This window comes from Maniola jurtina, chromosome 13 (assembly GCF_905333055.1).
Source record: "Maniola jurtina chromosome 13, ilManJurt1.1, whole genome shotgun sequence".
NCBI classification, from domain to species: domain Eukaryota; kingdom Metazoa; phylum Arthropoda; class Insecta; order Lepidoptera; family Nymphalidae; genus Maniola; species Maniola jurtina.
In genome coordinates, this window is record NC_060041.1 from 5827997 (window position 1) to 5849106 (window position 21110).

The following is a 21110-nucleotide window of genomic DNA, read 5'->3' on the forward strand; positions in this document are numbered from 1 at the left end:
GTGTCGGCGCTCGCTGACATATTATACGCGGCGCCCCTTTAGAGCGCTTCCCAGTCAGTTTCACCACCAATAAACACCAGCAGAACACAAAAACCGGCCACTTCTAACAAAAAACACTCCAAAAAAGCACAACACGCGCGCCAGCAAACGCCACCACAGACGAAAATCTAGTCCAGCCGTTGACTCACAAATCATAATGTTTGCTTTTTGTCTAAAGTTACCCGTAACTACCATAGCTACCATTCCTACAAGTGCCAAACAAACAACTAGCTGAAGTGGAGAACATACATAAAAAAAAATAATGTGTCAAAATTTTAATGAAAGAGCAAAAAAGAGGGCGCCTGCTCCGAGTTCCGAGTTCCGACTGAAATCATTGAGAGTTTGAGAGAGATTATTTTCCAACTACGACGGGAAAGTTGTAAATAGTTTTCGATAAAATTTCTTTGTTACGCATAAACCAAACACATTGCATAAAATAAAAAGTGATTGATTTAGCAAGTGAGTGACGACAGTGATGGAAAACCATAAAGTGTGTGCCTTTTAAAAACAAAAAGCTATCATCGCATACTTATCCCAACGCCATTTTGAGGCGAAATTGTATATTGTAAGTGCCAAGTATTTTGCAATATTTTCTTTTCTTACCCACTTACAAGGTATTATTCTCTTTTATTTATTAAACGAATGAAAGTAAAAAGCGCTTGTAGCGGTGTGGATCCTATTCGAGAGCATTGTGTCAGGCAGGTCGGGATCGTGAGTTCCCCGAGGTGGGTTGGTTTCAGTCTGTCAAGAGGGCCTTTTAATTAGATTAGGTCCAAGGAATATTTTAAATTCTGATTACTCAGTATTTCAAGTGATAGTACAGTTTATTCCGCTTTATTTACTTTCGGATGTAGGAAACAAATGTAAAAATTTGGCGTGGCCTGTTATCGGTGCCGTTTCCGACTGTTGCAGATAGCGAGAGCGGAGGATGGCCCGAGGCGGCGGGATCATTGTAATTAACTGACGGACCCTGCCGGCTCACAGCTGGCACAAGCAGTATGTTTTACTTAAATTTTATTTGTTCCCAGTAGATCAAGTGTATAGATAGCTATATTTTAATAACAGTTTTAATAAGTCAATAAAACAAAATATCTATGTTTGGATGTTTCAATGATATCTTAACAAATTGTGAATTTTTTAGCTAAAAGTTAATATTCAATAATCTATTATGTCATACACACCTGAAATCTAGTTTGCATAGCACAGCACAGTATAAACAAATCAGTTTTGAAATATGGTTAAGTTAGATGAACCGGGCTTTATTCAAGTGGGTTTTAGAAACCTACATGTAAAATCTCCAGTTTCTAGACCCTGTGGTTTAAGCTGTACCAGTCAGTTAGTTTATAATTTATAGCTTTTGCCCTCAACTTTAAAAGTTCCATAGACGGGTAACTGACAGTCTACTAGATGATGCTGCGACTTCATCATGGATTTAGGTTTTTTTTTAAAATTCCGTAGGAACTCTTTGATTTTTCAGAATAAAAAGTTGTCTATATCAGTTTCCGGGATACAAGCTACCTCTATACCAAATTTCATATAAATTGGTTAAATGAATGCACCTTTAAGTATCCTTTGGGAACTCTTTGATTTTCTGGGATAAAAAGTGGCTTATGGCCTTCCCCGGGATGTAAGCTAACTCTGAATCAAATTTTATCAAAATTGGTTAAACTGTTGAAGAATTATTCTTATTCTTATTATTTAACCACTCCAGTATGTATGCTATTCACAAAAAACCGGCCAAGTGCAAATCAGACTCGCACACTGATGGTTCTGTACCTGGGTATAATGTGCAGTTACTAGTGTTAGCTGTAATCACAAGTAGTTCAGCGAAACCGCGTATATTGCTGTATTTAACCACTCCAGTATGTATTTACAAAAACTGGTCAAGTGCGAGCCAGACTCGCATACTAATGGTTCTGTACTTGGGTATTTTTTTCTGACATTTTGCATGATAAATCAAAAACTATTATGCATAAAATAAATAAAAATCTGTTTTAGAATATACAGGTAAAGCTCTTTCATATGATACCCCACTTGGTATAGTTCTCTTACTTTGAAAATGAAACACATATTCTTTTTATCTGTGATGTAACCACAAATATTTTTTCACACAGTTTTTGGATTTATTCCTTTACTTGAGCTTTAAGATCTACCTACCAGCCAAAATTCGTGATTCTAGGTCAACAAGAAGTACCCTATAGGTTTCTTGACTGACAGACAGACAGACAACAAAGTGATCCTATTAACTATACCAAGAGGGGAATCATATGAAAGGGCTTTACTTGTACATTCTGAAACAGATTTTTATTTATTTTTATGTATAATAGTTTTTGATTTATCCTGCTAAATGTTGGAAAAAATACCTGAAGTACAGAACTCTCGGTGCGCGAGTGTAACTCGCACGTAGTCGGTTTTTTTTTCCATGAGTCTATACTAATTTTGTCAAGATTTCTGGACCAGTATGAAAATATTTTTTAACTCCAATATATTAATTATATACTATGTCAAACTTAGTAGTAGATGTAGTAACTACTCTATTTAAACTAGTCACATCTGATGCTTAAAATTAACAAAGATCTTTATGGTAAGTGGTTGTGCAGTCTATAAATGTCAAACTCTACACATCTCCTACATATACTAACTACATCGAATACTATACATCTCCTAGAAGGTTGTGGTGGTAATAGTGCTATGACAGAAGTTCATATTCAACCTGTGCACAATGTACGTCTAGAGGCGAGGCCCACCATTGCCAGGTGGATGATCTATTAGGACCATTCCACCAAATTCTCTGTTTGGTCACTGGATTCCTGGCAGCCTACCCCCATCAAACCTACCTGTAACTTTTGTAAACTTAATAATAGATATCCTGGATATGGATAGATTGGATTACTTTACTGGTTCAATCCAATCCAAAGTGGTTGGAAGTCTGAATAATAAGAATTTTATAAAAGTGTTCACCCTGTGGAGCGTACATTATGAGCCGAGTCTCTGTTGTAGGTAGGATAATGCGCGCAAAACAAGTAGTCCAATCTGCCCATATTGCAACTTCAGATTGGACCACTTTTATATGGGCACTATAATATGTTTCATTCAGTTTGTTGTATTAGAAATGGTACAATGTGTAAGCGTACATTTACTGTGACGCTTTGCCATACATTTTTCGTCACATTCTGTTTGTTGAAATCAGTCTTCAAGGGGCATCATTGAAATGAAAATGAAATGATGAAATGAAAATTTATTTATCTAATTTAATTCACTATTTCATTTGCCATATGCTTATATGACTACTGATAATTACAGGGAAGAATGCCACGTCCCGGCAGCCTCAAGGATCCTGACATTGCTGAGTTATTTAGTAAACATGATCCTGAAAAGATCTTCGAAGATCTCCGAGAAATTGGCCATGGGTCGTTTGGGGCGGTATACTATGCCCGCTGCAATCTCACCAAAGAGATTGTGGCTATTAAGAAAATGTCCTACCTGGGGAAGCAGAGTGAAGAGAAGTGGCAGGATATCTTGAAGGAGATAAAGTGAGTGTACTTGTTCATACAATTTAAGGTAGAAGAAAACAGTAAAATTAACTTAATTTTTATAAGAAGATTTTGATGTTTTATTTGAGTTAAGAATTCTTTTAGTTACTTAACTGATAGTTACTTAAGTAGAAAATCCTCCCTTAGTGGATGTATAATTTATAAAGAATCCCTATATACGAAATCTCAAGTTGGTAGACCCAGCAATTTGAGATCTATATTGATGCCATTATGTAATATGTATAGATGATTTGATGGTAATCGTCTACTTAATTGGTAGTATTAAATAGAAATCCATGTCAATAAAGAGCTTTTTAAGACAATAAACCCTCGGTTGCGGCATTTGCGAAATAATGCTTTCATAAAAAGCAGCGATAGACTAGTTAAGACGTTGGTGTCCTATTTGTGAGTCGGGTCCAGGGCAAGTACCGATTAACTTTTCAGAATTATGGGCGTTTTAAACAATTAAATATGGTTTTAATGGTGAAGGAAAACTTGTGAGAAATCCTGCATGCTTAAAAGTTCTTCAAAGATGTGTAAACTCCACCAATCCGCACTTGGCCAGCATGGTGGACTATGATATAAACCCTTTGAGAGAAGGGTGGGCCAGCTATGTGTTGAGATGATTATAACCCTCATTTGATTGTATACAGGTTCCTGAAGCAGTTGGATCATCCTAACACTATAGAATACAAGGGCTGTTATAAAAGGGAGCATACAGCATGGCTTGTTATGGAGTACTGTGTAGGCTCAGCTTCCGATATAATCGAGGTAAGTGGTAAAGCTACTTGTACATTTTAGGTTTTATAGAGTAACAAATAATCATATGAAACTGATAGCCTATAGCCTGGTACTTCTTTCTTCCTTATGTTATTTACTTATGTGAATGTGAAGCATATGCCTTCAGGACTTCAGTAGTAGTTTTGGTCATAACGCCTGCCGCGGAAATGAAAGTATTGAGGAGCTGAGTGTGGCTGGGAATGTGGAAGGCAAGAAACCATGAGGAAAATATCCTATCCAGTGGTAAAAGAAACTGGCACACTCAACTTTTATGATGCTGAGCAGATGGCTAGAAACAGAACCTCTTTAGTCATGAAGGTCCAACTGGAAAGAGAACGAGAACTTAATTATTATGAAATTTTATAAAATAAAATACTACTTCTTATAAGTCACAGAATAGGTATAGAAATGGTGGAACAGTTTGAGGTTTCACTGCACAGATGTTTAGTGAAACATGAACATTTGCAGTTTGCATATCACTTGCTTTAACGGTGAAGGATATTATTGTGAGGAAACCTGCATGTCTGAAAGTTCTCCATAATGTTCTCAAAGGTGTGTGAAGTCTGCCAACCTGCACTTGGCCAGTGTAGTAAACTATGGCCAAAACCCTTCTCACTCTGAGAGGAGACCCATGCTCTGCAGTGAGTCAGAGATGGGGCAATCATGATGATGTTGGAATATTATTATAAATGCGAAATTCTGTTTGTCTACTAGGTTTTCACTGTCCATCTGTTTAACTGATTTTACGGAAAGGCACAGAGTTAACTGACATCCTGGGGTCCAGGCTACCTTTCGCTCGGAAAATGAAATTCCCAATTCAAAATCCCACAGATTTTTAAAAACCTAAATCCACATGGACATTATTTATTAGGTACACAGATAGCTAGCATCCTGGAGACAGGGCACTGGAGACTTTTTATCCCGGAAATTCAAAGAGTTCCCATGGGATTTTTAAAAACGTAAATGCATGCAGATGCACCCATGACTTATCTACTCATATTTCTGAGTAAATTGCTAAAAATCCGTGCCACCTTGCTGTCCCAGTGATAAAGACAGAAGATACAATTTTCATACCTTATCAACCATTCTGTGATATAAGTAACACAACCAAATTAAATTGCAACAAAAATTTAGACCAAGCTAATAAAAAGCTTTTAGAAATATCGGAATTTGACATTGATGGTGCATAAGCAAATTATGTGCAATTTCCGAATGAGGTCATTTCTTAGAAGGAGGCGTGATTTAAAAGAACAACTCATGACAAGTCGACGTTCGCGAGCTTTTGAGTCATCTCGCAATCGCAGCCCTACGGTACATAATATATCATATTTTGTGTTATCAGTCGATATTACGTATTGTATCGATCACTGGAGAATTTATCGAAATTCTTCCTAATTACTGATAATAATCGATTGTGATATATGTATTTATATCTGAATGCGGTATGCGTTTATTTGTGATTATATATTTCAAGTACTTAAATATCCACACATAATCACCGATGGACGTCCACTGCTGAGCTTAGATCTTTTGAAGGGGCTTCCACACGCCACAGTCTTTCGCCACCTGAATTCAGGGGCTGTCGTCAGTCCGTCTAGCTGGGGGTCTTCCAATGCTGCGCTTTCTGGTGCGAGTTTGACATTCTAGCACCTTAGGACACTAACGTCTATCGATTTATCGAATTATGTGCCGAAAGTGTGAAATCTGTGTGGACCTAATGGTTACCGCTTACTCTGGTATAGTTACCAGCAGTTACGATGCGAGTGCGAGCTCGCGCAGATATTGTTTCATACGCTCGTGTACTGTGTTCCCTACACACTGTGTGGCACTAAGGCAGATGGCGGGTTGGCGTACCCCTCTTCCCCGTCCGTTGCGCCCCACTGACGTCTAAAAAATGCTATTGCAACGCGTCTTGCGGTTAAGTTCAAGGACGACTATTTGTTTCGCGTGGACTATACCTATAGTGTTCACTAATTTGTTTGAAAGATACAGTCGATAAAAGGAACTATATGAAGGTGTTTACTTACATTACATCCCTTAAGGTGTAATAGATTTCAGTACAACACTACAACCTGGCTAAGTCATAGGAATGTTATCCTACCTTTAGATAACAGGTCTGTAATAAGGCATTGTCGAGCGAGTGGTGGGAAGAAAAATTACTAATCAATAGTGAAGCACTGTTTTGTTCATATTGCTTACCAAATCTTACGTGTCGGGGTGGTTGACGTTATCATAAGGTTGTGATCACTTTGCATTCGTTCTCGTACGAACCTCGGTCTTGCGAAAATTTACACAACAAAATTAATACAGAAATATGGACGGACACACAGACAGACAGACATGACAAATCTATAAGGGTTCCGCTTTTTGCTATTTGGCTACGGAACCCTAAAAACACTTACAAAGCAAAACAAAACTATCGCCTAGAGTTTTGTACAGTTTGGTAATTTCGTACGAAAACGCATGTACAGTAAGTGCGGCCTAATTAATAATTGGTTTTAATACCACTAGGTTCACAAACGCCCCCTGCGCGAGGAAGAAATCGCTGCGATATGTGAAGGAGTTGTCTGCGGCCTGTCGTACTTGCACAGCCTCGGTCGGATTCACCGCGACATCAAAGCCGGCAATATCCTGCTTACGGAGAATGGGACGGTGAAACTGGCGGACTTTGGCAGCGCCAGTATAAAATGTCCCGCCAACAGCTTTGTCGGTACTCCCTATTGGATGGCGCCCGAAGTCATACTGGCCATGGATGAAGGACAATATGATGGGAAGGTTCGTATAGTTTGAAGTTCTCAAATCACTGAACTTATACAAGTACGCTGAACCTTCGATTACCGACCTGCTTTTGATGCAACTTGATTTTGGTAGGAGCAATCAGTGTAATCGGAACCAAATGTTAGAATAGAATATATTTTTATTCAAGTAAACTTTTACAATTGCTTTTAAATCTTCAAAATAATTTACCACTGGTTCGAAATGCTGTTCCTACCGAGAAGAACCAGCAAGAAACTCGGCGGTTGCTCTTTTCAATTATTCTATTTACAATAAAATGCCACACTATACAAGCAATTGCAGCAATAGTGATGAGAGATCTGTTGGTGAAGACATTTTGACACAATGTATGAATTTTGATTCCCAATACACAAAAAAAAAACTCATCTTGGATGGTGCGCCTCTTTTATTTACAGGTGGATGTATGGTCTCTCGGTATAACATGTATCGAGCTGGCAGAAAGGAAGCCTCCGTATTTCAACATGAACGCCATGTCTGCTCTCTACCACATCGCTCAAAACGATTCGCCTACTTTACAAGTGAGTTACAGCTGCATAGTTTATTGTGTTACGGTGTGGCGTGTGTAATTTGTCGCGACGATCGACCAATCAGCGCCCCACGAGGATCAACACGTCACAACGAGAACGACAGATTAGTGTGTACGTCTTCAAGTAATATGTATGACGCCGATCGAATTCTGTCGTATCACAACACATCTATTACGTATATGTCACATTATAATCAAACATCTATTTCATACAAATACCCGCACGTTTTGATGTTAGATAGAGTTGCAGAGTTGCTGATTTTATTAGTTGGCAATATCCCTATTGAAATAGTAGTGGGTAACTGAAAATTTTAAACTCAAAAGTTAATGTTCATTTACATACTTTGTCTGCAGGCCCCAGAATGGACAGACACATTTCGATATTTTGTTGAAGCGTGCCTACAAAAGAACCCCCAGGATCGTCCGTCGTCAACGAAGCTGCTTTCCCACCCGTACATCACTCGGCCTCGATCTATCAACGTTCTTGTTGATCTCATACAGAGGACCAAGGCCGCCGTTAGGGATCTAGACAACTTGAATTATAGGAAAATGAAGAAAATTCTAATGGTCGATGGGGACAATGAGAGTGCTATTGGTAAGTTAAATATATCATTATACTAAATTATTAAGAACTAGTCCACACAAATTGGTAATAGTTATATGAATACCCATATCTTGCTGTTTGTGATAGAAATGTAGGCCAGTAGAAATTTATTGTAATTTGGACACATCAACTAAGGACGAAATTCAAACTGGTTTTAGTCACACTACAGCAGAAACTCGACAATGGTATGTGTGTATTTTGCAGAACACAAATTATCCTATGCAAGCTATCCGTGATTCAGATTTCTTCAAGATCAATTGAACTGTGAAAAGTTAATAGACAAACACATTTTCTCAAATTAGAAGAACGCACACTTAAGGTGAACGCACACTTATCGTATTACGTATATGATGTCTCATGAAACCTCGTACACTTCCGATTCGGACGATTCGACGCGGAAAAGTGTGCGAGGTTCCATGAAATTTCATATACAGAATTCTAAAATTCGTTTCATTCGACATGTTTGGCTCGGAAAAGTGTGCGTTCACCTTTACCCGAGCCGACCGCGTCAAATAAGTCGAACGAAACGAATTTCAGAATTCTGTATGTGATATTCTTCCAATTCGGACGATTCGACGCGGGGTAGTGTGCGAGGTTGTATGAGATTTCATGTACAGAATTGTGAAATTTGACTTGTTCAGCTTGGATAAGTGTGTGTTCATCTTTATAAATAACAGGAGTAGGTGCTGTAAGTGCGGCACAATAATAATATGAGTATGTATCGATGTAGGTGACAGCGAAGAGACGGCGGAGGAGCGCTCGGGCGGAGACAGCTCCAAGTCGAACTCGGCGACGTCCGAGCACAGCGCGGCCGGCGCCTCCAGCCAGAGCTCGTCCTCCGGCAGCCTGCGTCGCCGACCGCGCCCGGTACGTCCCCTGGCACATCACGGTGCCAGTAGGGCTTAGTATAATGCGTCCCAAATAACAAAGGGAAGAAGGTTTCCAATGGATTTGGTAGGATATATGGAAAATATATTGAATAAAAATATCTAGCTAAGACGTTATAACATGGCGGAAACGTTTACGTTGTTAGTTGGGACGCGTTATTTGAGATCTTACATCTCACCAATGTTGATAGTATTCAAGCGTCCGAGAATTCAATGTAAAAGCAAAACGGACCTTAACGGCCGTATTTTAAAGCTCAAGTTCGTCCATTCATCTTTAGATAGGGCTTAAAGCGGAAACTTACTATGAAATCAATCGATCAATCTTTAGATATTGAGGGCAAAAATAAATTCAGAAGAAAATCTTAAGACTAAATTCTATTATGATTATTTTGTTTAAGTTTATATATAACAAGCACAATAACCAAACAAGCACATGACTGACATGTATTCTTGCAGCTAAACGCAAACCACCAAAACCAGCAACAGGCGCAATACCAGCAATACAACCACCAACCCGCCCACTCTGTCAGGTACCCAACTTTGTTTGAACAATGTCATGTTGTAACCTTTTAACCCACCATTGTAAATAGATAATTGTCACTTTTTATCCGACTACGCCTTTATTTGGATGCGATGTGTGATTAAGGTGTAACCGCACTTTGGATACGAATTTGTATTGTACATAAACATATGAATACTGGTCGAGCGAATTGAGTGTGCATATCAAATACGTTTTTACCGTCAAATAGATAGTCATCATCATGTACGTCGTAGACGTCCACTGTTGGACATAGGCCTTCCCTAAAGAGCGCCACCACACCCGGTCCTCAGCTTTCCTCATCCAGCCACTTCCCGCCAGCCGCTTTATTTCGTCGGTCCATCGTGCTGGAGAAATAGAGTTCCGGTAATATCTCTTTTGTGCATGATGAATAAATAATCTGTATCTTGAAGATAATTCTCGTCTTTGATCCCATCAAGTATCAGCAAACCAAGTTAATTAAATTTTCTACATACATTTCTTATGTTAACACACGAAAGTATATTTAAAAATTCGGTGGGTGCCCAACAAGTCACACCCAATTGTGAAACAGTTGACTTGTTGGGAATCTGATAATTTTTTTCCCCATCGAGTCACACCAGCAGCTACAATCTCAATAAGCTTAGAATGTTTTCGGACTTCACACTACATGCACGCATAAATATGACTAACTGACAACCAGTCTGCGTGCTCCCATAGTTCATGGAAGGTTTGTGTGTGTATGTGTTCGCAGTTAGCTCGAGTCAAATTCGCACGAAAACGCATCCAAAGTGCGGTAGGCGTCAATTTGATAACAGGTTTTGCCACTGTCACGGTTATGACTGACGGACGTATAAGCTACTGTATGTTTGCAACTTTGCATGGCGAATATCTGGATGGTTTCTGCTCCATCAATCTATCATCAGCATCACTCATGATTGACAGACTTGATTAATACAGAAACTATCGTCTAATGGACGCCTTCTTCTTGATCGCAAAGTTACCTATACCAAAACAATTGTCTTTTTACAATAATCACTTATTCATTCATGTGCACTAACACTATTTATTCCTGTAATACTAATACCAACAAACATTGAATACATACCAAAACTAGATTCACAGTTCGATTTGTAAAGATATTTTACTAGTAACTCGTCATTTTTATATTAAATTGTCTCTATTCCTCTATAATATATTGAACGCGTATTGTGGATCTAATTTCTGTATGGCATCAATGGTGAACACTTACATTATCACTTGAGTATTTTGCTTTTGTAGTTTAGTTTTGTTCTTATTGGCTAAAATAGCATATTCAGTGTACATACTAAAACGTTATAAATACGACAAAGTATCGCTTTATCCATCACAGACTGCACCTCGCGCATTAGCTAGTTCCTTCCTTTCAGAGCCCGCAAGCGTTCGCTTTTCTCATGTTGCTGTTTGATACGCAGAGAGAGCGAGAGCCCCATACCTGGGTCTCACGACGACTACGTCAACAGAGACGTTCTGCGGGATTACGCGAACAGAGACTCCCTCTGCGACGACTATGGGGACGACTACGCGAACAGGGAAGCGATACGCGAAGCGCAAAGAGAGAGGGAGAGGGAGAGACAGGCCAACGAGTACAGGGAGTACGTGAACGCGCCGTCCGCGTGGCAGCAGGACAGCGGCGACGACAATAGGAACACGCAGCGACGACAGACGCATAGAGGTTAGCTTAAACCATACTAATACTATAAATGCGAAAATGTATCGTTCCTTCACCTTTCCATGAGCCATTTTCTTAGCCGATTTAAACTTTTGGTACAGGTATAATTTCCATCCTAGAGATAGATAGGATTTTCCTGGAAAATCAAAGATTTCCATGGGATTAAAAAAAATTATATGTCCACGCGCAAGAATTTATGTCTTTAAAATAAACTCAACTCAAATACAATCCTTTTGTAAAGAAAAAAAAAAAGGTTGATTTAATTGTATATTTATCCTTAAAGATTTACAATTCTCTTTTTTATTACTTTTTTTATTAAAAGACTGGAATCTAGGCTGTTAATAAATTAAAATGTACACCAGCTCCAGCGATGATGATGAGAGATTTTCAAAATGGACTTACTTGTATATAAATGGATGACCTAATTTTAAATCTAGGGGCAGTTAGTTGTACTGTGAACTGTGGCTGTTTTGTAAGTGCGCCAAAATACAGCTTGATGCCTCCAAAATAAGAGCCAATTGTCACATAGTTGACACCTGGCACCCTGCCATTTAGCATTTAGAGCTATCATTGTGAGAACAGCTGTTCTTTAAACACTATGTCGTTAATTAAATGAATAATGTTTTGTTTTAGGCGTCAGTAATAACGTTTCCGCCGCGATATCGCTGGTGTCGGAACACGGCGCGAATAACTTTGCAACGATACGGACCACCAGTATCGTTACGAAACAACAGAAGGAACACAATCAGGTAACTTTTTGCTATGCATCAGATGATAATAAATAATTCTGGTATAATTTTTAAAGGAGAATGTGTGAGTGAATGAGTGATGGGAGGTTTGAAACGCTTGTTGTTAAGTAGCTTACAACTTACAAGTAATTAGATGGAATGATACTGACATAGGACCGACCACGCGACAGTCGGGTTCTCCTCTATAAGTACATACATAGGTTAAGCTGATTACTACATATATCATTAAAACTATTTTTATTTTATCTATATCATACCAAAGTCTCTTGAAGTGGAGCTTTCAAATCTAAAAATGTACTTAGCTTAAACTTGTGTACACTTTTACAATCTAAAAGATTTCAGTGACCTTTTTGACTCACTGGCTCTCTCTGAAAGTGCGAGCTGGAACTTATTGCTGACAACGCATAATATGAATTGATGAGTGACCAACTTTGGTGTTTTCGTTTTTTTGTACCTCGGAGAGCACTTGTTGGTTCCGGTTATTATCTCTTGCATTATGATTATGTAGCAACCGTAAAAACCAAAAAGTTGATAACTTGTTTTCTTAGTCGAGTTGTATGGGCAAAGATTCCATAACAAGTCCCACCATTAAATTATTATTAATTGAAAGGGGTCAGCAATGGAGATTACGTTGTATAGAGAGTTCCATTCCATTGACCATAAAAAAATTTAACCCCTTACCCAAAAAGAGGGGTGTTATAAGTTTGACGTGTGTATCTGTGTATCTGTCTGTGGCATTGTAGCTCCTAAACTAATTAACCGATTTTAAGTCAGTTTTTTTGTTTGAAAGGTGGCTTGATCGAGAATCCAAGAAAATCGGTTTAGCTGTTTGAAAGTTATCAGCTCTTTTCTAGTCATTGTAACCTTCACTTATCGGGGGTGTTATAAATTTTTAATTTACACTTGTTCATTGGTTGGCAGGAAATGCACGAACAAATGTCTGGCTACAAGCGCATGCGGCGCGAACACCAAGCCGCGCTGCTCAAGCTGGAAGAGCGCTGCAAGGCAGACGTGGAGGCGCACAAGGCGCAACTCGACCGCGAGTACGAATCGCTGCTGCAACAACTGTCACGCGAGTTGGAGCGACTACAGGTAAATAATGCCCTCCCAAACGAATCTTTTTGTTGTTACACATGGTTAAATTATATTGCTGTGTATTCATTCACACAGTAGTCAAACATTAAAGTTGGCATAATGAGGTTGTTTAACTTATTCTGAAGAGCTCTTAGTCTGCTAACTAGTGTTTGATCTATTTAATCAGTGTCTATTACCTTCACAGACAAAACACGCGCAAGAGCTGGAAAGGAAGCAGAAGCAAAACGCCGCTGCCGAAAAGAAGCTCACCAAAGACATCACGGCGCGTCAAGAACAGGACAGGAAGGCGTTCGAGGCGCAGCGCAAACGCGAGTACAAGGCCAACAAGGAGCGGTGGAAAAAAGAGCTCAGCATGGACGACGCCACGCCCAAGCGGCAGAGGGATGCCACGTTACAGTGAGTTTCATTTAACTTTACTTCTATATAGCATGAGAGAGGAAGCAGGATCAAAACGCAAAAACAAAACGCAACGAGGAGAAAAGTTTGCCAACAGAATAGCAAGGCGTTCGAAAAAAAATCGACTCCTTTTTCATGTTTTTCCATACATGAAAAAGGAGCCGCATATTTTTTGAAGTTCAATTTTTTTAATGTTGTATTGATGTACATAATAAAAGAGAATTTTATATATTCAAATTCAGGCAAAGCCGCAGACAGTTGCTAGTCATAATATAACTATTGTTCTAGGTCTCAAAAGGATAACCTGAAGCAGGCGGAGGCGCAGGAGGAGACGCGGCTGCTGCGCGCGCAGCACGAGTACCTGCAGCTGGAGTTGCGGCGCTTCAAGCGGCGCCGCATGCTGGCGCAGCATCACAAGGAACAAGAGCTGTTGCGGGAGGTACTCTATGCCCTAGCTTTTATAGTTCTAATATACTTTTAAGTGATATGGTCATAATAAAAATAATACCCGACTGAGTTTGTTGCGGGCTTACGTAATTAATTAATCACTATTACATAAATTATCTTACATATTCAACAATCAAAAAATAAAGTGTAAAAATGTTAGGTACCTATTTTCGAAAAATGGCTGTGACTTTAAGTTTATTAATATTATAAAAAGACGCGTCCTGACTGACTGACTGATCTATCAACACACAGACGAAGCTCAGCTCACTCAGTTGGGGTTAGAAACATAAAATGTTGACCAGATGGATTTCTTTTATAACTTATGCAAGACGATTTTACGAAATTTCATCCCTATAGAGGTTATAATAAGGGGTGAAAGTTTTTACACAAAATCTGTAATTTTTCAAGTTGTGTATATGCTTAAAAATTGGTTTTTGAGCTATCAATTAAAAATAAAGTATATGTTGTGTATTACAACTTAAAAAAACTCTTATGGAGTTAAATTAAGGTTGAAAATTGGTATAAAAGCCTCTTATATTTCAAGTTATATCCATAAAAATCGGTATTCGATTTCGGTTTAAATGAAGAGATATGTTTCAAAAATTACAAATAAGAGGTGGGTTTGAACATCAATTGACAACAATTTTCTTAATACATTTGAACTTATAGCAATTGTAAATTGCTATATTACGATTGGCAGGAGCTGAACAAGCGGCAGCAACAGTTGGAGCAAGCGCACACGATGCTGTTGCGACACCACGAGAAGACACAGGAGCTCGAATACCGCCAACAGAAGGGTGTGCACGCACTTAGGTGAGTATGGCACATTAGGGCCGGGGCACATATGGCGGAGCGCAGCGTAGAGTATTTTTCACAGTCAAAATATTATCCACGTTGTCCTCATTGAAATAATATCTAAAATCAATTGTACATCAATTTGGTAGAAATTCGCGTAATGTGTCACGCGATTAAAAAACTTCACGGGCATGCTCTGCGTTGCGCTCCGCCATATGTGCGCCGGCCCTTACTCGACAACACGTGCTCTGGTCTACTTGTCTATGTTTACTTCTTGTCTACTATGGGAGCTGTTTTAGTAATAAAACAATTATTACAGATGAGATTTTTTTGCTCTCATAAACTTTTACAGGTGCTTATAAATCGTCCAGAGAATTTACTCACTGCACTGCTGGTTCGAAATGCCCTTTCTACTGAAAATTCTCGGCTCGGCGGTTGCTCTATTCAAATACTTAGATGTCGGTTATGAATTTGAAACCATCCATCCGATGTGCCCCAAACTGATTTCATTAGAAAGGCGAAGATGGTTTTAGGTCAATAAAAAAACAAAATGTATTTCTATATGTCTAAATTCTAATGTATTGCTAGAACTTTATGATTCAGGCAGTCTTTGTCCATTACATACACATATGTATTTTATTGGTATGCAGGCTAACATACCCACAGGTCTTTTTGTAAGGTCAGGGGTATTTGTTATAAAACTAGATGATGCCCGCGGCTTCGTCCGCGTGGATTATAAGTTTTTTTAAATCCTGTGGGAACTCATCGATTTTCCGGGATAAAAAGGAGCCTATATGTTAATCCAGGGTAATCTATCTCCGTTCCAGCCAAATAGTTTTTGTGTGAAAGAGTAACAAATATCCATACAGTAGGATAAACTGCACTAATTTAACAAAATTATTTGGTCGAAATCCTTATTGGCATATTGGTTTATAACTTGCAGAGAGGAGCAGCTGTCGAACCAGCACGCGACGGAGCTCGCCAACCAGCGCGAGTACATGCAGCGCGCGGAGCACGAGCTACGCAAGAAGCACGCCTTGCAGCTCAAACAGCAACCCAAGAGCCTCAAGGTCAGCACTTTCTTTTTTTTTCTCTCTCGTCTGGCTTTACAAAGATTAGCCAATGTCAAGTTTGTAGTTATTTGTAACAAGTTAGGGAAACTATACAAGTATGGACCCCGTCTGTGCCGGCGCTCGCCGACACACGCACGGCACCCCTTTAGAGCGCTTTCCAGTCAGTTTTAACAAAAAAAAAAAAACACTTTTTTTTTATCTCTCGCACGCCTGTTATATGTTTCTCTTTCTTTTCCTAAAAATAAGCAGTGAGTGTGTGTGTATACATAAATAATATAAGAAAAGTTACTCAATAGGATTATTTTTTTTTACAGCAAAAAGAAATGCAGATCCGTAAGCAGTTTCGGGAAACGTGTAAGATACAGACGCGCCAGTACAAAGCCCTCAAAGCACAGATATTGCAGATGACGCCAAAGGTACACAATTATTTACTATTATTAAACAATGGCCTCTGATGTTTTTCTTTGAACTAAAACTAGAGTATCTTTTTCTTAATATGAGTAAAAAAGGACTAACTTGAATGTTACTGTTTTACTCCTAATTTTAGTGCACTCTACATAGGCTCACGATTGGTACCTTAAGTCACGAGGTTTGACAGTTCTAAACTAAATTAGATTTTATTACATTATCCTTTTTTTATTACATTGGTAAGAAAATGATGCGAATACTGTAAAATTTAAGTGGTTCAGAATCAGCACGAATTAATTGCAGCTAGAATTAAAGGCAATAAGATTACAGCAAGAAATTACTGAGACACTAACTGGCTTATAGTTTTGGAAATAAAATCAAGAATGAACTGACATCTTCTAGGCAAGCACACCACATTAACGCTGTATCATCACTTTCCAGCAAGTCTGATTACAGCCATGCGTTAGTCTATAAATTAAAAAAAATATAATTACATTTATAATACAAGTTGTTGTTTTCAGGAGCAACAAAAAGAAGTTATAAAGTCTTTGAAGGACGAAAAACGTCGCAAACTGGTTCTTCTCGGCGAGCAATACGACCAGAGTATAAGTGAGATGTTGCAGAAACAGACTGTGCGTCTCGACGAGAGTCAGATGGTAAAGATTATGACATTTACTGGATTATTAATGCCCGCGACTTTATTTAGAGTTCTGTATTTCCAGAGAAAAAAAAGGGAACCCTTATAGGATCACTTTGTTGTCTGTCTGTGGTGTTTGTCAAGACTATCAAAATCTATAGGGTATTTTCCGTTGACCTTGAATCATTAAATTTAGAAGATAGCACTATCTTATAGCACAAGTACAGGGAAATATCCGAAAACCGTGAATTTATCACAAATTCACATCACAAAAAAAAGTGTATTTTTTTATTGATGAATGAATTAATATACTTTTATTGTAGATCACAAAATTATTAAATAGAAACACACACAAAGTAAAACATAAATATAGGCAGGTACACACTTGACTGGTGTTTTTGTTCTAGATGGAGTGTCAGCAACTAAAAATGCAGCTGGACCACGAGTTGGACATGCTGACGGCCTACCAGAGCAAGAGTAAGATGCAGGCGGAGGCGCAGCGCGACCGCGAGCGACGCGAGCTCGAGGACCGCGTCGCCGTGCGGCGCGCGCTGCTCAAAGCGAAGGTAGGCTTGTGAGGCATAGATACTTGAAGTACCTGGCGCAGTCGGTAGGATTTGCGCTGTTTCCTGTCCCGTGTGCTTATAGTTGAGCTATTATGTACGTGCTGTTACACCTTTAAAGGTTAGCAAATGTGCTGATGGTAACTGCCACATCAGCAACACAAACAGGGATGCTTTGCCGTGAATTGGCGGTTGCCAAAAGTTCCGAATACTTTCTCGTATTTTATATTCAGTGTATTACAATATAATTAAATCCTCGAAATATTTTTTTTAAACCCTACCAATGATCCAAGTTGTAACAATAAAAAAGATTTGTCGATACTCGATAACAGGTTATAAAGAGTGAGGACAAACAATACAAAATTAGCTACCGGCTACCTGCGTCCGAACGGCATCCCTTTATCGATAAGGACCTCTGCAGCATTCTCACAACCCTATGATCGTAATTATTTATGATTCAGTTTGTACGTTACATGTTTGTTCAGATGGAGTCGGAGTGCGCGCAGTTCGAGGCGGAGCGGGCGGAGCGCACGCGCATGCTGCACGAGCGCCACGAGCGCGAGCTCGAGCACTTCGACAACGAGAGCACAAACCTCGGCTTCAGGTAAGCGAACATGTATATTAAAATTCGATCCCTTTCGTATTGTTAGGGTTCCGTACCTCAAAAGGAAAAACGGAACCCTTATAGGATCACTTTGTCCTAGAATCATGAAATTTGGCAGGTAGGTCTTATAGCACAAGTAAAGGGAAAAATCCGAAAACCACGACGTATAGTCCAGGCTTATCATAATACTATTATCATACATGCAAACATGCCACCATGTCTTCAGATTTACATAGTTGCATAGAAGCCACCGGCCTTCAATAGGTCCTAATTTTTGTACTCAGCTGTCAGCACTGCATACTAAGCGTTGCAATGTGGCGTCTGATAGCACACATTGTGTAATTTATTTTCATACGAGCAATCGTCATTAAGGTAGAAAAAAAACGTAATAAACATGTTTTAGCTGTGATAGCCTAGTGGTTTAGACTCCCCCCTCCTGTTCGAGAGATCTTCAGTCCCGGGCATGCGCCTCTTCTCGAAGTTACGTGCGTTTCAGCAATTCATAATTATAACTTTCTTCAAATGTGAAAGAAACCACCGTGAGGTAATTAATGTGCATGCCTGAGAGTTCTCCATAATGTTCTCAAAGGCGTGTGAAGTCTGCCTATCTGAACTTGGTCAATTGACTATGGCCTTAAACTCTTCTCGTTCTAATTCTGGGACGAGACTTGTGCTAGGTAAGTCCATTGGCTGAGAATTGAGATGATAATGAAACGTGTTCTTCTACAGTCCAATAGCGATCGCGGAAGGCAGTCGAGAGGGGTACGGTGAAGAGGAGCAGTCTCTCTCCGGCTCGATGCTGTCACTCGCGCACAGCAACTCGTCCGCGAGCTTCCCCGCCGGCTCGCTCTAACCTGCGCCCCGCCCCCCACCACACACACACACACTCACTCACACACATTAAACTGATCGCACACTAGAACGCATCGCACGTGCCGAATGGAACGCATTATTAACTGTTATCAAATCGAGTGACGTCATCAGTACTCCCTCACGAGCCACACAAAATCATCTATTTCGCACATTGAAAACAAAACTGACCTTATTCAAAAATCATGATTTTTTAAGGGATTTGCATTTAGCAATCGAGCTTAAAACGACAAAGTATAAAGTAACATTAGTGTCATCTAGTAAAAAGTATAGAAGTTACTACTACTATAGATTTTTCATGATTTTTTTTTTCACAGATAACAGCTAATATAATTCAGAACTGCAAATTTTTGGATAGCGCCATTTTTATTTTATATGTGAGATTTGTTTGAAAAGACTCCCCAAATAAACGAAAAGCGTGAGTTGGCAGGAACTCGACAACAGTGCAACGGGGGGAGCTGGATCCTAGGATCTCGGATTCAGTACAATTCGTAAACATTAAGCTATTGAAGTACATCTGATATCATCAGGAGCATGCTGACGTCATTCGCATTTTTAGCACTTCGACCGACACGTGCGGTTCGCCTCTAGAACACTGCGGCTGTAGTCTGCGATCAGCTTCACACGCAACTTCGTGCATTCTCCCATTCACTCGTCGCATGCAAACATCAGAATCAGAAGTGTCACAACTCAAAACACCGCGTTTTAGTCATTCGTTTAAAAAGTAATAGCATTTTTTTGACAATACCAAACAACACGAAAAATATTACATTTTAACTACAATTGACGTCATAATTTAAGCAGTTTTTGAAATATTTGTGTAAATATCGCTTACGTTATTTTATTTAGGAAAAATAGATAATTTTGGGTTGTGTCAGTTTTGTGATAAGTAATTCTATGTCGTCGCTTGGTAATATGAAAATTTGTACGGAAAAGGAAACTTCCATCGGCAAAAATGTATAATGTACAAAATGAATTGATCACCCTTTGCGTTTTATCTGTCGTATGTGTTGTAAATGACGTATCGTATGTAATACGTCAATTACCTATTATAAACCAAAGTTATTTTTAAAATAAAAAGTTCTGTAGCGTACATTCCAAATACATGCAAGTATACCTATTGCGATGGAACTTTCAATATACTAGCCTTGTTTGCCTAAGATGTGTGATACTTAAGGTGCATGCAAGTATTCAGTTTAAGAAATTAGTCAAAATAATGAATTTGACATAGTTACTCATAAATTAGTTGATACTATAATTAATAATATATATAATTTCTTAAACTGGACCCTTTCAAGTAAAGATTTTTATATAAACCTGTGAGGATGATACTGCTATTGGCGCAATTAAAATGCCATAAGCCTACTTTATTGTATTAGTTTACAAATTGCGAAAAACTACATTAAAGTTGAATTTCGCGGGCAGACCCGTGTCACACACCTTAAGATTTGACACAAAGAGCGATGGCAACAGTATGGCATAACGTAAATCCGCGCGTATGTGTGCTCAATTTATTAACAAGGAACTGAATAAAGCACGACGCCACCGGCATTCACCTACAGAATATACTCAACAGTGTGAAGGCCCTCATACAGTAAGCCGGCAACGCATTGGCGGTTCCTCTGGTACTGCAAATGTTCATGGGCGCGGTAATCACTTAAGATCAGGTGACCCGCCTGCTCGCATTTTTATGTAAAAAAAAATCAATTCCTTGTATTATAGCTTCTATGGGCCGCGTTGGCAAGTTTCCGTCGCGCGTTGTGTGTACTGAACTCTTTGAAATGCTAAGCGACGACAGACCTACCTCTTTCACCCTCTCAGCGCTGTCGCTATAAAAGTTCATTTTAAATACATAATATTATATTACTGAAATACTTGTGCCGTCTTTAAAGCACCGAAAATGTAGTTTCCTTTTCGGTTATTTTAAACGTATCAGATATATTTGGAGCCAAAAAAAAAGTCAGTATCATTAATATGGCCTAACATACATTGCTCAAATATTTAAGAAAATTACAATAATTAGAAAATAAAATTAATGACAGTAGGAGCGTTTCTAAAATTATGCTTCCAGTTCATGCAG

General features: G+C 39.0%; 1 protein-coding gene across 3 annotated transcripts; it reads left to right on the forward strand.

Annotated features, from left to right (window-relative positions):
• Positions 1–334: 334 nt before the first annotated feature.
• LOC123871369 (serine/threonine-protein kinase Tao) lies at positions 335–19291 on the forward strand. Of its 3 annotated transcripts, none has more exons than XM_045915145.1 (21): positions 335–604; positions 952–1035; positions 3343–3572; positions 4226–4343; positions 6864–7127; positions 7544–7666; positions 8029–8269; positions 9009–9145; positions 9622–9695; positions 11092–11396; positions 12027–12142; positions 13064–13234; positions 13422–13633; positions 13922–14072; positions 14781–14893; positions 15819–15945; positions 16263–16364; positions 16878–17012; positions 17401–17559; positions 18042–18160; positions 18890–19291. In XM_045915145.1, exons 3-21 carry the CDS (start codon positions 3349–3351, stop codon positions 19011–19013), a joined length of 3015 nt encoding a protein of 1004 aa, XP_045771101.1. In that variant the 5' UTR covers positions 335–604; positions 952–1035; positions 3343–3348; the 3' UTR covers positions 19014–19291. The 3 variants fall into 3 exon arrangements, with proteins under 3 accessions (XP_045771101.1, XP_045771103.1, XP_045771102.1); XM_045915147.1 differs by having other exon boundaries at positions 11137–11396; XM_045915146.1 differs by lacking the exon at positions 335–604 and adding an exon at positions 611–764.
• The last annotated feature ends 1819 nt before the right edge of the window (positions 19292–21110 follow it).

What these genes read in the sequence shown, in the direction of transcription:
- LOC123871369 (XM_045915145.1), top strand. Translation starts at nt 3,349, where the DNA reads ATGCCACGTCCCGGCAGCCTCAAGGATCCTGACATTGCTGAGTTATTT. An exon ending in GGACAATGAGAGTGCTATTG is followed by an intron (nt 8,270 to 9,008) that starts GTAAGTTAAATA and finishes GTATCGATGTAG; the next exon opens with GTGACAGCGAAGAGACGGCG. An exon ending in CAGAGGGATGCCACGTTACA is followed by an intron (nt 13,634 to 13,921) that starts GTGAGTTTCATT and finishes CTATTGTTCTAG; the next exon opens with GTCTCAAAAGGATAACCTGA.